General features: G+C 38.0%; 1 protein-coding gene across 4 annotated transcripts in view; it reads left to right on the top strand.

Annotated features, from left to right (window-relative positions):
- The window catches only part of LOC145986682 (putative fatty acyl-CoA reductase CG8306), a 113,242-nt gene that overhangs the window by 82,852 nt on the left and 14,061 nt on the right, over positions 1-16,329 (top strand). For all 4 annotated transcript variants that reach the window (XM_083120987.1, XM_083120988.1, XM_083120989.1 and 1 more), the window contains exons 3-5: positions 2,056-2,304; positions 4,462-4,607; positions 6,058-6,167. In XM_083120987.1, coding sequence (XP_082977113.1) covers positions 2,056-2,304; positions 4,462-4,607; positions 6,058-6,167 — 505 coding nt within the window. The remainder of the gene's footprint in view (positions 1-2,055; positions 2,305-4,461; positions 4,608-6,057; positions 6,168-16,329) is intronic.

Genomic DNA, 16,329 nt, shown 5'->3' with positions numbered 1-16,329 from the left:
AGGATACAGTGCATCATTGAAATGCACTGACGTGCACTACACACTGTTCTGTCATGAATGTTATGTAATTTGTTTCTTACTTATCTGGTGTATGTACTGTATGATTATGACTGCCTTGACTGAATGACAATCGTAATTAACACAGCCCAAAACACATGTACCTGTTTTGGAGTACATGGCCTGTGATGTCCTGCCTAGGGCTCTTACACACAGACATGTATTCATTCAACTCTATCTGTCTCTCACTTGTGTAGGGTGCAAAATCCTGGGTTTCCCCCAACCAACAATCTTGTCCTCACAAATTCCCCACCAAAAATTTCCAGGGGAGGGGTTACAGTTCTTGTTATAACAAAAGATAAGCATTTAGGTTTTTCAAATATACTATTAAAAACAAACACATAGTAGTGTGGGTGTGAGTGTTGCATGCTTGCTTTCTCTCTCTCTGTGTCAAGAGATCATTAACAGACAAATATAACTTTAAATCTTATTGATTTATATTAATAGAAAGCCAAAATGAAACAAAAACTTATGCATAATAAAACTATTCCAACTATTTTGTAATGTATTGTCATCTTCAACTAGTTAGTAAATGAATTTGTTTTGCTACTTTATATATTTCTGATATATATTGATGCGTTCACTGATTCTTCAGTGGTTACACGGGATCGTATTGTGAATGCTGTCAGACTCAGATGATAGAGCTAGAGGTTCCAGTTTATGGTCCCCCTACAATCTCCCTTATCAACCCCTTGGCCGTGGCGTGGAAGGAAACAAGGGATGTTATGCGTCGACGAACTCTCATCTCGATCAGGCAGTCCGGCCCAGACGTCAGGTATTAGGCTCGTGTAACTCTCTGTTGTCCGTGAAACCCACAGTCTTCTGGTTCTGTGGCAATGTAGGCTGCCTGGGTAGTGGCGACTGGACTTCTCATGACTATCGTAGCCTCTCGCTCCTGGTTGGCCAGTGTCATGTCTGGATCCGCGGGCCTCAAGACTTGGCCGTGGCAATGGATGGCTGTGCAGACCTTGGCTGTCCGGGTGCTGTGGCAGGGTTCCCTTTGGGACTCGCGGGAATGTAGATGACGAGCGTCTGCCTCGTAGTACGGAGCAGGAGGCTGCTAACAGCATCAGCCCAAGAAGCAAGGCTGGCTGCCGTGTGACAATGGTGGAGTAGTGGTTGCCCTCGGGTCTCCTTCGACGTTTGTCACAGTGTCCTCAGCTAACAGACTTCTCATGGAGCGTTTTCGATCAACTGGCATCTTTTCCAAATTTATTGGGCTTTTTAGCGTCATTGCTCTGCTTGGTTTTGCTGATGAATCGTCCCGGGTTTTGTGTTTTTGATGAGTCTGATACACCACAAAACCCGGTAGCGCTTATAGAAATGTTGCATACCCTGACGTCATTGCTTACGCAGCGATGGAATGTGACAGCTGACTTCTTGACTGAGTGTTGGTGAATGGTTTTAGAAAATTGAGATTTTTATGATGGCTCCCTTGTTTCATTTCACAATATATAAAGTAACAAATTAATTCCTTAATATGTATTTAACAATAATGCATTTTTAAATATTTAGTAATTTATTTCTATATTTAATAACACTATAAATATGCATATCACATATTAATTTATATATTTGTGTGTGTAGATTAAGATCTGCCTCCCCCCACCAGTTTTCAGCATTTTCACACCCTACATGTATCTAAAAAACTGTATTTTCCTCTCCCCGACCTCAATCTTTATTTCTTTACCAATATTCTGGCAGCAGAAGTAGGCACCTTTTCTAAATGCTGAGTTGTCCCTAGGCATGAAACTAACGACATTGGCAGACCTTATAGACCACAATATGTGTGTGTTTTTGTGTATGTACATGTACATGTATGTATGCTTTACATAGAATTGAATCAAGAATATCAATATTTGTAGTGATAAAGTATATTTTATTGATACAGTGTTCCGGTGTTTGGTTGTTGAAATAAGTTAGGTATGATATATTAGGTGACCAGTGCCAAATTTTTAACAGCATCAAGCACATTATTTGTTGAATCTCTCTTTGTAGGTATTTGAAATTGTGAAGAAGGAGAACCCTGATGTCTTGAAGAAAATCATTCCTATTGGTGGAGATGTTTCAGATGACGGTTTGGGTATAAGCCCGGATGATTTAGCAAAACTTGTGAATGTTGTGTCAATAGTGTTTCATTCTGCTGCAACGTTGGATTTTGAATCAACTCTGAGGCCGACTGTTGTAACAAATCTGCTTGGAACACAGAGGGTTGTCCAGTTCTGTCACAAGCTACCGAAGCTCAAGGTATAATTATGTGTATTGTTTACATTCATGATACGGAATTGTTTCACCCAAGAGCTGCTGTAAACACAGATCATATTTGATCTTTCGAAACCTGTCTTGGTGGATAGCCTTGTAGTGTTTCAAAATAACACTGTATGCTAAAGAAAAAAAATCCTAAATTTTGAATATCTCTGGTTTCAAAGAACAATGCAAATATTCTAAATTTAGAATGTGTGTACTTTTGAAGAACCATGCTAATATTCTAAATTCTGAGTGTTTCTAGTTTAGAAGAACCACTCCAATATTCTAAAGTCTGAATGTTTCTAATTTAAAAAAAAAGACATGCCAATATTCTAAATTCTGAATACCTTAGTTTCGAAGAACTATTCTAAATTCTGAGTATAATTGATTTCCAAGAACAATGCTGACACTTTAAATTGCAAGTATCTCTGGTTTTGAAAACAATGTGCCAATAATTTGGTCTAAATGTATGTTGTTTTTGGAAGAACCACATTGATATTCAAAATGAATGTGTCTGCTGTCAAAGAACCATACATTATTGTAAATTCTGACAACATCACCTTTCATTATCTTGATATTGTATAGAAGTTTGTTGCATTGTAAGCTCAAACTGCCCCAACCCTTAATAGAATGGTATAACAACAACAAAAATTGATGGGAAAATTAATCATCCCAACTAGGTAGCAGACGTCTTTAAGTTTTAAACTTTTGATCTTGCCACTGAAGTTCCTGGGTTTGAGTCTTGGCCTTTGTACGGGTGTTCTTTGCAAGCACCCCTTCATCAATTTCATCTAATCAATTATCACTCATCAACCACCATGGTGGAATGGTTAGCACAGAACACTATGAAACCCCAGAGGTCCCAGGTTCGAATCCCATTCTGGACATGTGTTCTTTGTGAGTGTTCCTTCATGAATTTATTCTTATTATCCTCGTCGTCTGCCAAAATTGGCAGGAGAGCGATACTAACAATGGCATATTCTGAAAATTTGACCTGATTTATCACAATAATTTATATTTATTGTATATATTTATTATATGTTAATCATTGTATTAGATGACATATAATATGCCATGCCTAAATAACAAAAATCAAATCAATATCGAACTAATTAATCATCACTCATTAAAGGCACATATTTTTGGTAAATAAAAAAGCAAAATTTTGGTACAAAAACAGAGTCAATTTCAGGTTCAAAAGCGGTAAATAAAATAAAATTTTGGTGTTATAATCACATCAAAAGTGCTATATAAAATGACATTTTGGTTTTAAAATTGTGAATATAATCCTAAATCTGATTTAAAAACTGCACTTATTACACAAAATAAACTTATCCCTTCTAATAGCACATTTATGTAGTTACCAGAGTATTAAGTTGATTCCTGTGTAAAGGGGTCCATTTTTACTTCTCAAATATTTACAGCAGAATTAATCAATTTTCCATGAATTGCATAACTCTCAGGATACTTCAGACTTCAGAAAGTGTCGCGTCGGTATATAAATGGTAAATTTCGTGTTTAAGAGTCAATTTCGCATTTTGCAGTTCATTTCGCATTATTTCGTGACAAAACAGGGTAGAAAAATGCACCTCAGACCTTTCAGAAACATGAAAAATGAACATTACAGCTTGTTATTTCATATTTTGTGTTTTCATCAAAAACAAAATGTGCATGCCTCTACTCATTATCATTGTAAGTAGCCAAAAGTGGCAATAATGCAATGTTAAGATAACATAAATACAAATACAAACGAATTGCAAGCCTATTTCTATTCCAAAAGTGCCAATGCATTGAATAAGAGGATTCTCCATGATGCTTTAACAGGAACACTTAAGCTGATATAATTTTCTAAGAATTTATAATATCTGTACGGATCTTCAAAATGATTTTTTTAAAAATTTTATCACTGAGACAAACTTAAAACCCTCCAAGAATGAAAGACTGAGGTCAGTGGCATAGCAGAGTTCTCTGTGCCCCCCCCCCCCCTTACAAGTAAAATATTTTCAACATAAATTCTGTCAAATGTGTAAATCTGTAAATGTATTTCTAAGTCTCATTTTGAGACTTTGAACAGTTTTTTACCACATTATTTACTTCAATGAAATGCTAAAACAACCCCAAGAAAATGTCATGTGAAATATTGCCTTTGTGTTTCAGGTTCTAGTACATGTATCCACTGCTTATGCAAACTGCCCAAGGAAAGAAGTAGATGAAATTTTGTATCCAACCCCTGGGGATGCAGAGAAAGTTATTAGCTTCACTGATTGTCTGAAGGATGATGCACTTAATGAATTGACGCCCAGGTTTGTAACTGTTCTTACTTGCTTTTAATTACAGGATAGATTAAATGGAATGCTGTTTCATTAAGTTAGTCATTAATAAGAGATTATTCCATCCACTGAAGTGACTAGACAAATTTCTGTTTCTGTTATTAACCTACGTATTACCTACGGCACATCTATTTCTAGACTCTGAGTGGCCCTTTTTTGTGGAGCGTCTAAACATAGAATATATTCTAAAATTAACTGTTGTTGTATTGTGGTGAGTCATTTTTATAGGCACTACTTTTTCGTGCTTTTGTTAGTCTATGTGAGCAAACAATCCATTGTTGACACTTTGTCAGTTCCCGAAAAAATATTTTTTTTCCAATGAGTGTTTTCCTGCATTTTACAATTTGTGGCAGAATACTCTTTGTAGATTGCTTTCCTTAGCTTCATTATGCAGGAAGTCTTTTCATAGTTATTATTTACTGTGATGTAATGGTAAAACGAATGTGCGGATGCATCTATGAGGGCTATTTTTTTTAACCTCTGATGTGGCATAAAATCAAAACCACAGTGAATAACAAAATGGGTTTATTGACAAAAGTTACATACATGTATAATCTACTTTTCAACGTAATCACCATTTATCAAAGTGATGCACCAGCTTTCCAATGCCCTTTGCAAAAAAAGGTGCTGCCTGTCTGTTGAGCCAGGTCTTCATGGTGTCCCGAAGCTCCTCATTGGTGTGAAAGGGCCGTCCTCCAAACCACTTCTTGACCGCCAGGAAAAGGTGGAGGTCACTCTGCGCCAGGTATGGGATGCAGGGATGGTGATTAAATACTTCCCAGTGGAATAGTTGATAAAGGTGTTGAGTTTGACGCAGCAACATGAGGTCGGGCATTGTCATGGAGCAAGACAATGAAGACAGCATGCCTTTCAGTTTGTTCTGGATGGCTCTTCATAGTCTGCGGAATGTATCTCAGTATGCAGCCACATTGATTGTGATCCCCGGCTCCATAAAGTCAACCAGTAACACACCTCGCACTTGGTGAGAGAGTCGATTGTAGCAGACATCTCTATGTGCCCGTCGCTCAGCTTCAACTGAAGCGTTGGCCTTCGCAGTGGTGGTTCCTAGTTAGGAATTTACACTTGGAGCACACTGAAGCAATAATTGTTCTGGATTCAGATCAACTTTGAATAATTGTACAAGAAATATAAAAATTAAAAACAAGATTTTCTAAAAGAATATTGTACTAATCATGTGCAGTAATAAAAAATAAAATAATAAAAAAATATTAAAAAATCTGGTATGTCAGCATGGTAAATTTATCATGTAAATATACCATGTTATAAATTCTTTGTAAGCATTTGAACAATTTTTCTGTTCAATTTTATAGACGTTCATGTAATTGTTTTATATTCTTCTAGCTTCTTTCATAAGTAATGTGTAAATTCCAAATGTTTTACATAGTCTTATTTCTGCTTTCAGCGTTTTGGGCGAATATCCCAACACGTATACGTTCACAAAGGCTTTGGCTGAGCATGAGGTAGCAAAAGCAATGGGGAGCTTTCCTGTAACAATTGTGAGGCCTTCTATCAGTTAGTATTAATTTTCGCATTTTGCATGTTTCTTATGGAAATAAGTTTCTAATTCTTCATTTCAGGAAAAAAAATCATTACATATTTCTATATACACTTGCTAATATGCTAACAAAAAAATGGTGCTACTTAAAATAGTTTCATATTAACTTAAAATGTGTATCTATGTATATCTGAAGCTTGGGTTTGAATGGGTAAGTGACAGATAGGTATTGAGTTTTGGATAGGCTTCTGACGTTTCAAGAGGTAATGTTACTCCCATTTTGAAGCATTGAAGTTTAGAAGTAAGTATGTATGTATTTTGTGTGGGAGGATCCTGGTGTGGGTGGCCAGCCAATCGGATGCCATGACTTCTATTCCTGATTGAATTATTTCTCTTGTAGTCTACGGTTATTACATGCATAAAAACACAGTTTTTCGTTGTGACGTTTTTATTAGTTTGATTAAAGATACAGTTATAACAATGGTTAAAAATTTTTAAACAAAAAAGAATCAGTTATAGAATGGATGTTGTCAATGTTACATTGTTGTACTATATCAACTTAAACTGTGAAAACAAGCAGTCTGTTTTATTTTCATTTCAGATAAAAATTTTGATCACATTATTTTTTATAAAATCTTTCTACAATGCGTACATTCAAGAAAAATTAAGATCGATTGAATTGATTTATTTTATTTCGCTTTTCTGACTCTTTTGGTTAATCGCAAAGATGAGGATGAATGATGATAAGTTGAAATGGATGAAACTACAATCAAGGGCACGCAACACAAGTCCCACAGAGAATTATGCTGAGTTCAGATGCCAGAACCTAATTAATCTGCAAAATGCAATCGAGTACATACTGCAAGGTTGACATTTGGGTCCCTTCCGAAATGTCCATCCCTTACAATTTCATTTTCTCTTAAAAGATCAGGTCCCAGTCGATGAAGGGCACCAATTCTGTGACCTTCATTATTAGAGTATTCAGCTAATTTCAGCGTCTTTGGGTGAAAAATATTAATTTTGCTCTGGTGTTTTCTGTAGTTTTGTCTAAAGTTATACTGCAAACTCAGTGCTTTTTGTCCATGATCATCCTAGGGCTTGTGTAATAGACTGCTGCCGTTGTCTTTCGTAGGTGATCTTGGTGCAGCATTCGGAATGCTGCTGATAATTCCACAGATATCTTTTGTCCTATGCGTTGTGTCCAGAATTCTAGTATGCTAGTGTCTCTGGAATGTTCAGGTTTGCTGGTCTGCTTTTCAGAGTACTTATTTTACCTGAACACTGTGCATAGATGCTGTATTTGTCTTGATGTTCTGTGTATCTGATGGAGAAGGTTCAGCGAAGACAGATAGTACTGGGCTTGCTGTGAGAGAGGCGTGAATATTGCATTGAGATAGAGATCGGTGCCCTATGTTCCAGTGGGAAGATTTTCAGGAGTGGAGGATTTCCATATCTGAATGTAATGTTTGGGTGCTGGTTGTTTAGGTAATCCACCAAGTTTGCTTTGGCATGCTGTTAGGTGATGATCGAAATGTCTGGAGAAGTCAGTAGACCTCAATAGAGCCGTGGAAAGTGACTCATGCTCAAAATTCTCCATGAAGAATTTGGCTATGGTTTCTGAGAGTGAGGATCGCATCACCATTCCGTCAGTTTGTCACGGTACTGCCAACTGCAGCACTCGTAGATATGATTTATGTGTACTAGAATAGTTCAATCATGTCCAGTAACTGAAAGAAAGCTTGTGTCAGCAATTTAGTGAGGAGTGCCACAACAGTGGAACAGACTAAAAGCTCACCAGGGGTGTGTCTTGTGATCCAAATGGAGTGATTTTCCTTAGCCATTCCAGATTGTCACTAATGGGCAGCTACTCAGAGGTAGAGCTAATTATTAAGAGTTCTGAATGGATATATTTATTTTCTTGTTATGATGCAACTTAGAGGAGATGTAAGAAGCATGGGTGAGCACACTAACTGGAGAAAACTGTGTCCTCATCCTCTGGTTTCCAGATTGATCTCGCTGACTGGCCCTAGGTGTAGTTCTTCTGGACGGACCCTTGCTTGGGCCCCATGGTTCCTGGTGGCCCTGCAGCAAAATCTGTTCTCCTCTGTGCTGGCAGCACATGCATTTTGTGAACTATGAGAGGAAGTCAATAAATAGGTGTGGGATAGCTGAAAATAGTTGTGAGTAGCCTCTAAAGGTGTCATTATAGCAGATGCACGTATAGGCAGCTCATTTTAAAAATAGCGATCGTACTTGAGGACTGTATGTGGAGATGGTACGGGTGGAGGCAGGGGTGGATGCATCCCCTCCAAAGTTCTTCATCAAAATTCCCCCTAAAAGAAATGTTCATCACAACCCCCCAAACATACACATACAAATATAGTTTGCATAAACATGCAGTAATTGATTTTTGTTTGAATGTCGATAATTTGATTTCATTTTTTAAAAATTAAATTTTCAAAGCTTTTCGTAAGCTTTAGACATTGAAAACTGGTAGTATTTTGCAATTATCCAGTCAGTCGTAGCACAGGAACACATACAAGAGAAACAAATCATGCCTGAAATCATCCAACACTAAAAACTGTAGCCTGAATGTCGGAAAATGTATCAAAAAAGAATGAATGTATGTATGTACCAAAAAGAAAACACCAGACTGGCTGAGATGCCAACAATTGAAAAGTGCATGACATTTGAAACCTTTCATTGCAGTTGAAATTAAAAGACTAGAGAAAGGAAAAGCACGACTCATTTTCATGTTTGCTAACATAAAACATACAAAACTGCTCAGGCTCACTGACATTGTTAGTGTACTGAAACTTATTCTTAAGGCGAAGAGGGACAATAACGCACCAGGCATGCATTTATTCCAATATCGTCGGAATGAGCAATGCTAGTAAAAAGATCTCCGCCAGAAATGAAGAGTATGAATTTCTCCCCATTTGGCAAGTGGAAGCGGTTTCTTAAGTTGATTATTACGCCTTATGCGGTCTTTGAAAAAAATGAGGAATTAGTATTTACAGAATCCCATGTATTCCTTATGGAGGAGCAACTTTAAATTCAAGTTACGGCTAAACCAATGGGAGTTTTGTATTTTCCTTCTGAAAATATAATCTTCAATGGATCCTCTACCCCATCATATGTTTTTTTCCGCCATCGGAAGTTTGATATTCCCAAGAGTACCAGTAAAGTAATTCTCCCATATGCGTAATGTTAAATTTCTGCCTGCCTGCTAGCTACCCACGGCACACGCTTCACCCCTCGAGGCTCGTCGCGGAGGGCAGAGGGGGAGGGGCGAGAAGAGGTCTGTCTACTGGTCACCGAACGAGAAACACATGTTCGTTTTAGAGGAAAAATATTTCTGAAGGGTCCTCCAGAGTAAACAAGCTTGCAGGGTGGGATTCGCGACAGGCAAGAAGGCCGTGGAAGCTCTGAAAAGTAGAGACGGTAGAAAAACAAAGCAGACAACAGGGAATAGATTTCAGGTAGAAAATCAGGAAACATATTATACAGTTTCTTGTAATATGCAGTAACGTACTTGAACAAGCCTGGAAAATTACGGGCAGAATGCAGGAGAGGCATGGAGTTATTATAATAATTATGTAATTCTTCATGGATTTGTCTCAATGTATATGTAACCGAACAAATACAGTACATATTTACATTATATCCATATTTATTTGGTTTACCATTGTTTAACTATTGTTTTACTGTAACTTGTACCTCTCCTCATTGCAATTTTTCGTTTCCGCACAATATATATTAAACTATGGGACATCTCTGCTTCAAGAACGATGATTTATTAGTGCTGGGGTGGGAAATAAAACTGTGTTATTTTGTTCACAGGGCTTTTTTTTAATTTCCATGAACAAATTGTCCGGATAATTTTGGGATGCTCTGTGACTTCGGACGATAAATAGACAGGTTTTTGTGTATTGAATGTTTATTTTGCTTTTACTGAATGTGAATTTCACACTGAACGTATGTTTAAAACGAAAAAAAATATATACTTTACATTTCCAACTTGCAAGCATACTACTACAGAGTATTCCCTGACATTCGCTACGAGACTCGGCGCAAAGCTGCCCGGCATCAGAGCTTGTCTTTCCCGGTGAACGGGTCAGCGACAGTCGCTAGAATCGGCTATTAAAATTACAGTTTTCATATTGTGTACTAACCTTGACTACAGAAGGTGTTGAAAATGATGTCCCTCTGCTGCAACACATTCAGGCCCGTAGCTAGAGGGGGAGCAGGGGGGGCAGTTGCCCCCCCCTGAGAGCCTGCCTTGCCCCCCTGTGAAAAGTGCCGTACACATTCCTACCTAGAATTCTCACTAATCTTTACAATTATATCATGTGTTACTCTAGCAACATAAAGACACTTATTGATTTTGTGATTTATTAGGGTGTATATAGGCCTCCCCGATGGCACAGTGGTAGCGTTGTCGTCTTGTAATCAAGGTGTCCCGGGTTCGATACCCGGTGGAGGCACATAGCGGTTCGGATCCCACTTTAAACTGTAGGTCCAGCCTTACTGTGCATAAAGTGGACTTAAAACACCAAATCAATCAATCAATCAATCATTATTAGGGTGTGTGGGATTCCGTATAATGTCGTATCAGGATTGGGGGAAAATTCTCTTCCAGATTCAAACTTCGGGAAATGATTTCGCAATTTTCAGTATCTAGAACAGTTGTGACATTTTGAGTAGGCTTATATTAAAAGCGCCTAATGTGTTCGGAAGTTTTTCTTGGATGTGTTGCTATGAACTTGGAACTGCTTAATTTTTTTTTGTTTTCCAAGTCTACCTTTTGATAATAGTGATTCATGTGGTAGAGAGAGGAGGGAGAGAGAGGAGGGAGTGGATATTTGATTTTTGTTACTTTCCTTTGCTTTTCTGCCACGTAGCTAATCGCAACAATGAGTGATGACGTGAAATTGATGAAGATACACTCATAAACAGTGCCGCAAGCACAGGGGGCAGGGGTCAATGTCCCCCCTACCTTGGACGGAAATCCATTCTAGGGGAAGCAAACATTGAAGTAAAATAACAAGACTAGGAGAATATAAGAATAGCAGGACAATTGGATACTCATGATGGAATTAGTTTTTACGTGTTTCTTGCATTTTTCTTCCAGACGGCAAAGGGCACTTGCAAGGGGGACAGAGGGGCAACTGCCCCCCCCTCGATTTCAAATTTTATACAAAAAGAAATACATTTCGTAAAATTTTCTTGCTTGCTTCGCTCGCCTTCCCTTTTGTTCTTATAGTCCAAGCTCAGAGCCATAGCTATGAGGCGGCGAGAGTCGGCCCTGAGAGCCAAACGATCTATGCCATGGCATCCTGTAAAATTATTTGTGCCCTATTAAAACAGTTTCTTTCTATGAAACTTAATATGAAATATTAATGATGACACTGTAATCCAAGAACTCAATGATCAATCAAGGGATTCCAATTTGTTTGTCATGTGTCAAAACATGCATTTCAACTATGATGTAATACAATTCACACAAAATTTTGCAAATTGTTAACGTAACCAGTAGGCAAACATTTTCTGTAGTTATGCAAGAGACTCCCCTTTGAAGGAAAGAGATTCCGTGGTGGACTAAGGGACCCATGTTTTCATGTTTTAGCAAGTACAAAAAACTATATTACAAATTTTTACACAATTCATCAAGTGTAGATAATATGCAACCATTATTATTTAATTAATTCGATTTTTCTTGCATAACACAACAGAATAGTGTTGTTGGATTGTCGTTAGATTCCCTTGTGCGTAAAAATCATTCATACTGGAAACTAGAGGGAATCATTATGAAGCATGATTTATAAATGGCTCCCTTAATCAGTTCTGCAGATAGGCCCAAATCTGTTGGTACATAGTAATCGCCTATTAACATTATCGACCTGTAAATATCAAGTAGATACAGTCCCTATTAGCCTATTTATGTTAAACTTTATATTCTTTAGCAGTCTGGAAAGGTCATATCGAAATATTGCTATTTAATGTTGCTCGAAGTTTTTTTTTATATTCGTTGAGTTTCAAAATATCGTCCCTTTTATGTTACTTATCTCTTTTGGGGACGGGGCAAATGCCTTTGTGTACCCTGCTATATTTGCCAATGTGATGCAAGGTATTAAAAATTTGCCCCCTCTAGGATTGACTTTGCCCCCCCTGCAAAGAATTCCTGGCTACGGGCCTGAACACATTCCTGGCATCTCCGAAGGAAATTGACATTTACACGTGCAAGTTCGTCTACTGTCATTCTCCCGATTTTTTGTACAATACTATATTTTAACTCACGGATGGTGTGCGGATTGTCTTTGTATACTTTATTTTCCCATTTTTCTTTCCACTTTTATTCAGAACTGACCCTGTTACTCTAAACTTTTTTACGAGGTTTAATATAAGCGACTGTCGCGGATCCATTCACCGGGAAAGACAAGCGCCGATGCCGGGCCGCTTTCCGCCGAGTCTCATAGCGAATGTCAGGGAATGCTCTGTATTTTGCCGAATTTACTTTCCATCATGGAAATGCTTTGGAAATGATCAGAATTCCATCGAATACTATGTTTACTTTTTCTTCGTACAAGGGAACTATTTCAAACAGATTCATACAGTGATCCACAAATAGACAAATTTTGTCAGATTTTTTCGTGTATTTTTCATACATTATGCTTTTCAAGGAGTACTGATTGTAGCCGCTTGTGCGTCATAACCGATGAGTCCTTGAGGAACAATCGACTGGCTAAGCGTGACAGTGCCAGTGACCTGGCTCCAGGGTCGATTCCTGCTGGAGGCACATGACACAGTGGTTTCGATCCTATTTCAAGCTGTAGGTCTAGTCCCGATTTGCCTACCTGAGCATAAAGTGGATCTAAATTGCACTTCAGAAAACTTGTAAGTGGTATGTTTTCCATCGAAGTTCATTCTCTATGTATGTATGTATGTATGTGTGTGTATCAATCCTTTTCTGAAAAATATCCGGTTTCCTTGCATCACTTATTCATAAACTCCTCATTTGCGAAGAATGGGCAAATTATCCAGGCATTCTCCAGAATCTAACGTTTACACTGATAGATGATACATATCAGTATTTTTGTTTCCTAACTTCTGTGACTGTAACAAAAGATAATCAGTTTCAATTTCCAATGCGTTTACAAAATTAAACCCAATTTTCTTATGTTATTACTTAATTAACCCCTAATCTGTAAGTAATTATTAATATACTGTATATAGTATATATGTATGGGAGAGAGGGCCAAGGCCCTTCGAGGGCTGTTAAGCCATGGGTTATTTTATATATATATACAGGGCTCGAAAAATCCCTGTCGCCAGGTCGCCATGGCGACTAAAAAATTCAGCCTGGCGACTGTGATATTTTGCTGTAGTATTGTCGTTTTCTTTAAGTTTGCATGTACGAAATTTTAAAGATTCCAAGTTCAAATTGCAGTACAGCGTAAGTTAGCAATTTTTTATCAACGTATTTAGCAAATGATTTTTTTATCAACGTTGTGAACATTCCATAGAATCAGTAACAATTTCTTACTCTTTGTCCCCCCCCCCATTTCCAGCTTTCTCACACGATTTAGCGATGTTTTGAATACGGTGATGTTCAGCTTCTTATAGATTGATCGATTTTTGATTGACTTCCTTTATTTTACTTCGCCTTTTGTGCCACTTTTAGCTAATTTGCGAAGATGGGGATAAGTGATATGATGAAATTGATGAATGAACACACACAAACATCCACACCTAGGCCGAAATTCGAACCCGTAACCCCTTGCTTCGTATCGCGATGTGCTAACCACTCCGCCTCGGGGGCCGGCTCAGCTTCTTATAGTATGCACAATTGCTAGTAGGTGGTTTCTTGGCGCCTAGCTCTGAAGAAGATTTTTCGAACACTGAATATATATATTCACTGATACTTTATTTTCTAACTGTTGTCACTGTAACAAAAGTTACCTCTTTCTGATACATTTTCAAGGACAAAGGCAAGAAGTAAGCGGGGTGAAAGTTTGTTGGGGAACTAACATCCGGGACATTGGTTGCTACTGTAGGAATGTCAACATTTATACAGTAATTTGAAAATCATTTGTTTCCAAGAGTAAAAAGAGAGGGCGTCGTGCTAGTATAAGATGTTGGTAACGTCATGGGACTTACAGGTACGAATTCCCCTACATGTTTCGAACCTTCTGTATCTTTATTTACAAACCCAGGCCAGTACTTCAATTTTTTATACTTGGTTGGAGTCCCGCTTGGTTTTTAAAGTTTTGCTATTTACCTTTGGGTTTTTTTGCCACTTTTTACTAATGTCGAAGATGAAGATGAGTGGTGATGATTCGCCGGCGGATTTTTGCATATTTTTTTCCTTGAGGAAAATCCACATGCTGTCAACGAATTAATTCATTTGACTCGATTTAAAACACTTGGTGCATATTTGGGTTTGATGTTCATATTAATTGCATGATATATTAGAAGACTTGGCAGTTTCGTACCAGGTGTACATTTATTTCTACATCGTCGGAATGGGTACTGCTAATAAAATATAACCATACCACATGATATAGTGTGAATTTCTCCCCATGTTGCAAGTGTAAGCGATTTCTAGTTCATTAGCAATACACTATGTTTGAAAATCATGATGAATAAATGTTTATAGAATCCCCTTCATTCCTTATGGAGAAAAAAACGCAAAAACTTCACTTTACATCACATGACGGAAATATTCAATGTGATCAGTTCATATGCCGGCCTCCGTGGCGGAGTGGTTAGCACGTCGTGCAGGGTTCATCCCGGGTTCGAATCCCGGTGAGGGCATGGGTGTTCTTTGTGAGTGTATCTTCACATCTTCGCGATTAGCCAAAAGTGGAAAAACAGCGAAGTGAAATAAACTCAATCAACTCACATTGTGAAAGGATAGTTGATTTATTATATTATGCATCTCTGCGGCATTGGAAGTTTGATATTCCCAAGAGTATAATAAAAACAATACTCCCATGAGCATTTTCTCAGATTCCCTACAACCATCTAACGATAGACCCCTCCCTTGCCCCAGTAAATTGTGTTGTGACAAATATTAGTTAATAATAGTAAATAATATAACATTTTGATGTTTTTTCCGAAGGAAATATTATTGTGGAGACCTTCGTGGTTTAATATTCGTGAGCCCTAGATCATGCAATATGCACAAATCTCGATTTCTAGAACAAGAATATGTGCCGTTCAAAATGTTCTGGGTATATGGTTATATACAGAAGAGGCGATTGGGTGCCAAAACTAGGAGGCAAAGGCAGCGGGGGCGCCTGGATTTATCATCTAGGGGTGTTGAGGGGGTGCGTAAAGAAATTTAGGGAGTGCGATCAGGCCAGTACCAGGATGTTTTTGAGGCGGGCCAAGTCCGAAACCTTGGTTATATATATATATATATATAAATTGTCATGAAATATAACATAACCCACAGCTCTACAGCACCTTGAAGGGCCTTGGCTTACCTACCGACTGCTGGTCTCCCTCCCACACTGTTCCTCCGTCACCTGTTTATAGCGTGGAGGTCTCAGACCAGTATTGGGGTGACGGGTGATCAGCCCGACGAACCCCCAGCCGTTGTTGTAGGTCTTCTCGACCGGGTTACGCTCACTCACTCGTAGCTTCCCAATTTCCTCACGATGGTGGGTTGCCACCGGCCCTATACGTAGGCCGAATAAATTCCGACCAGAGCCGGATTCGAACTTACGCCGTCCCGCAGCGAACGATCTCAAGACGAGGGAACGCCTTAACCCGCTCGACTACGGAGGAGGACTGTCATGAAATATATGTCAATTATTAAATAATTAATATCATTAATTAATTCATTTATTTATATATATTTATATTTATAAACATATATAAACAAAATTACTTTGGTACATTTATAAACTAGCAAATTAATTCCTTTAACGACTGGTTCAAAATGTCAAGAAATTAGAAGATAGGTGAAATGTTTCACTTATTAAAAACATTTCACCTATCTTCTAATTTCTTGACATTTTGAACCAGTCAAAGGAATTAATTTGCTACTTTATAAATGTACCAAAGTAATTTTGTATTGCTTTTTATTAAAATGATAATTAAATTTTCATACATTTATTGTGTTATGCTTCTATAATGGTGTAAATCTATTAATGGTCTCTCGAAAGGAAA

Source organism: Lepisma saccharinum, chromosome 4 (assembly GCF_977018435.1).
Source record: "Lepisma saccharinum chromosome 4, izLepSacc3.1, whole genome shotgun sequence".
In the NCBI taxonomy this organism is placed as follows: Eukaryota; Metazoa; Arthropoda; class Insecta; order Zygentoma; family Lepismatidae; genus Lepisma; species Lepisma saccharinum.
Note: the sequence above shows the minus strand (reverse complement) of the source record. Positions and strands in the feature narration are given on the sequence as shown.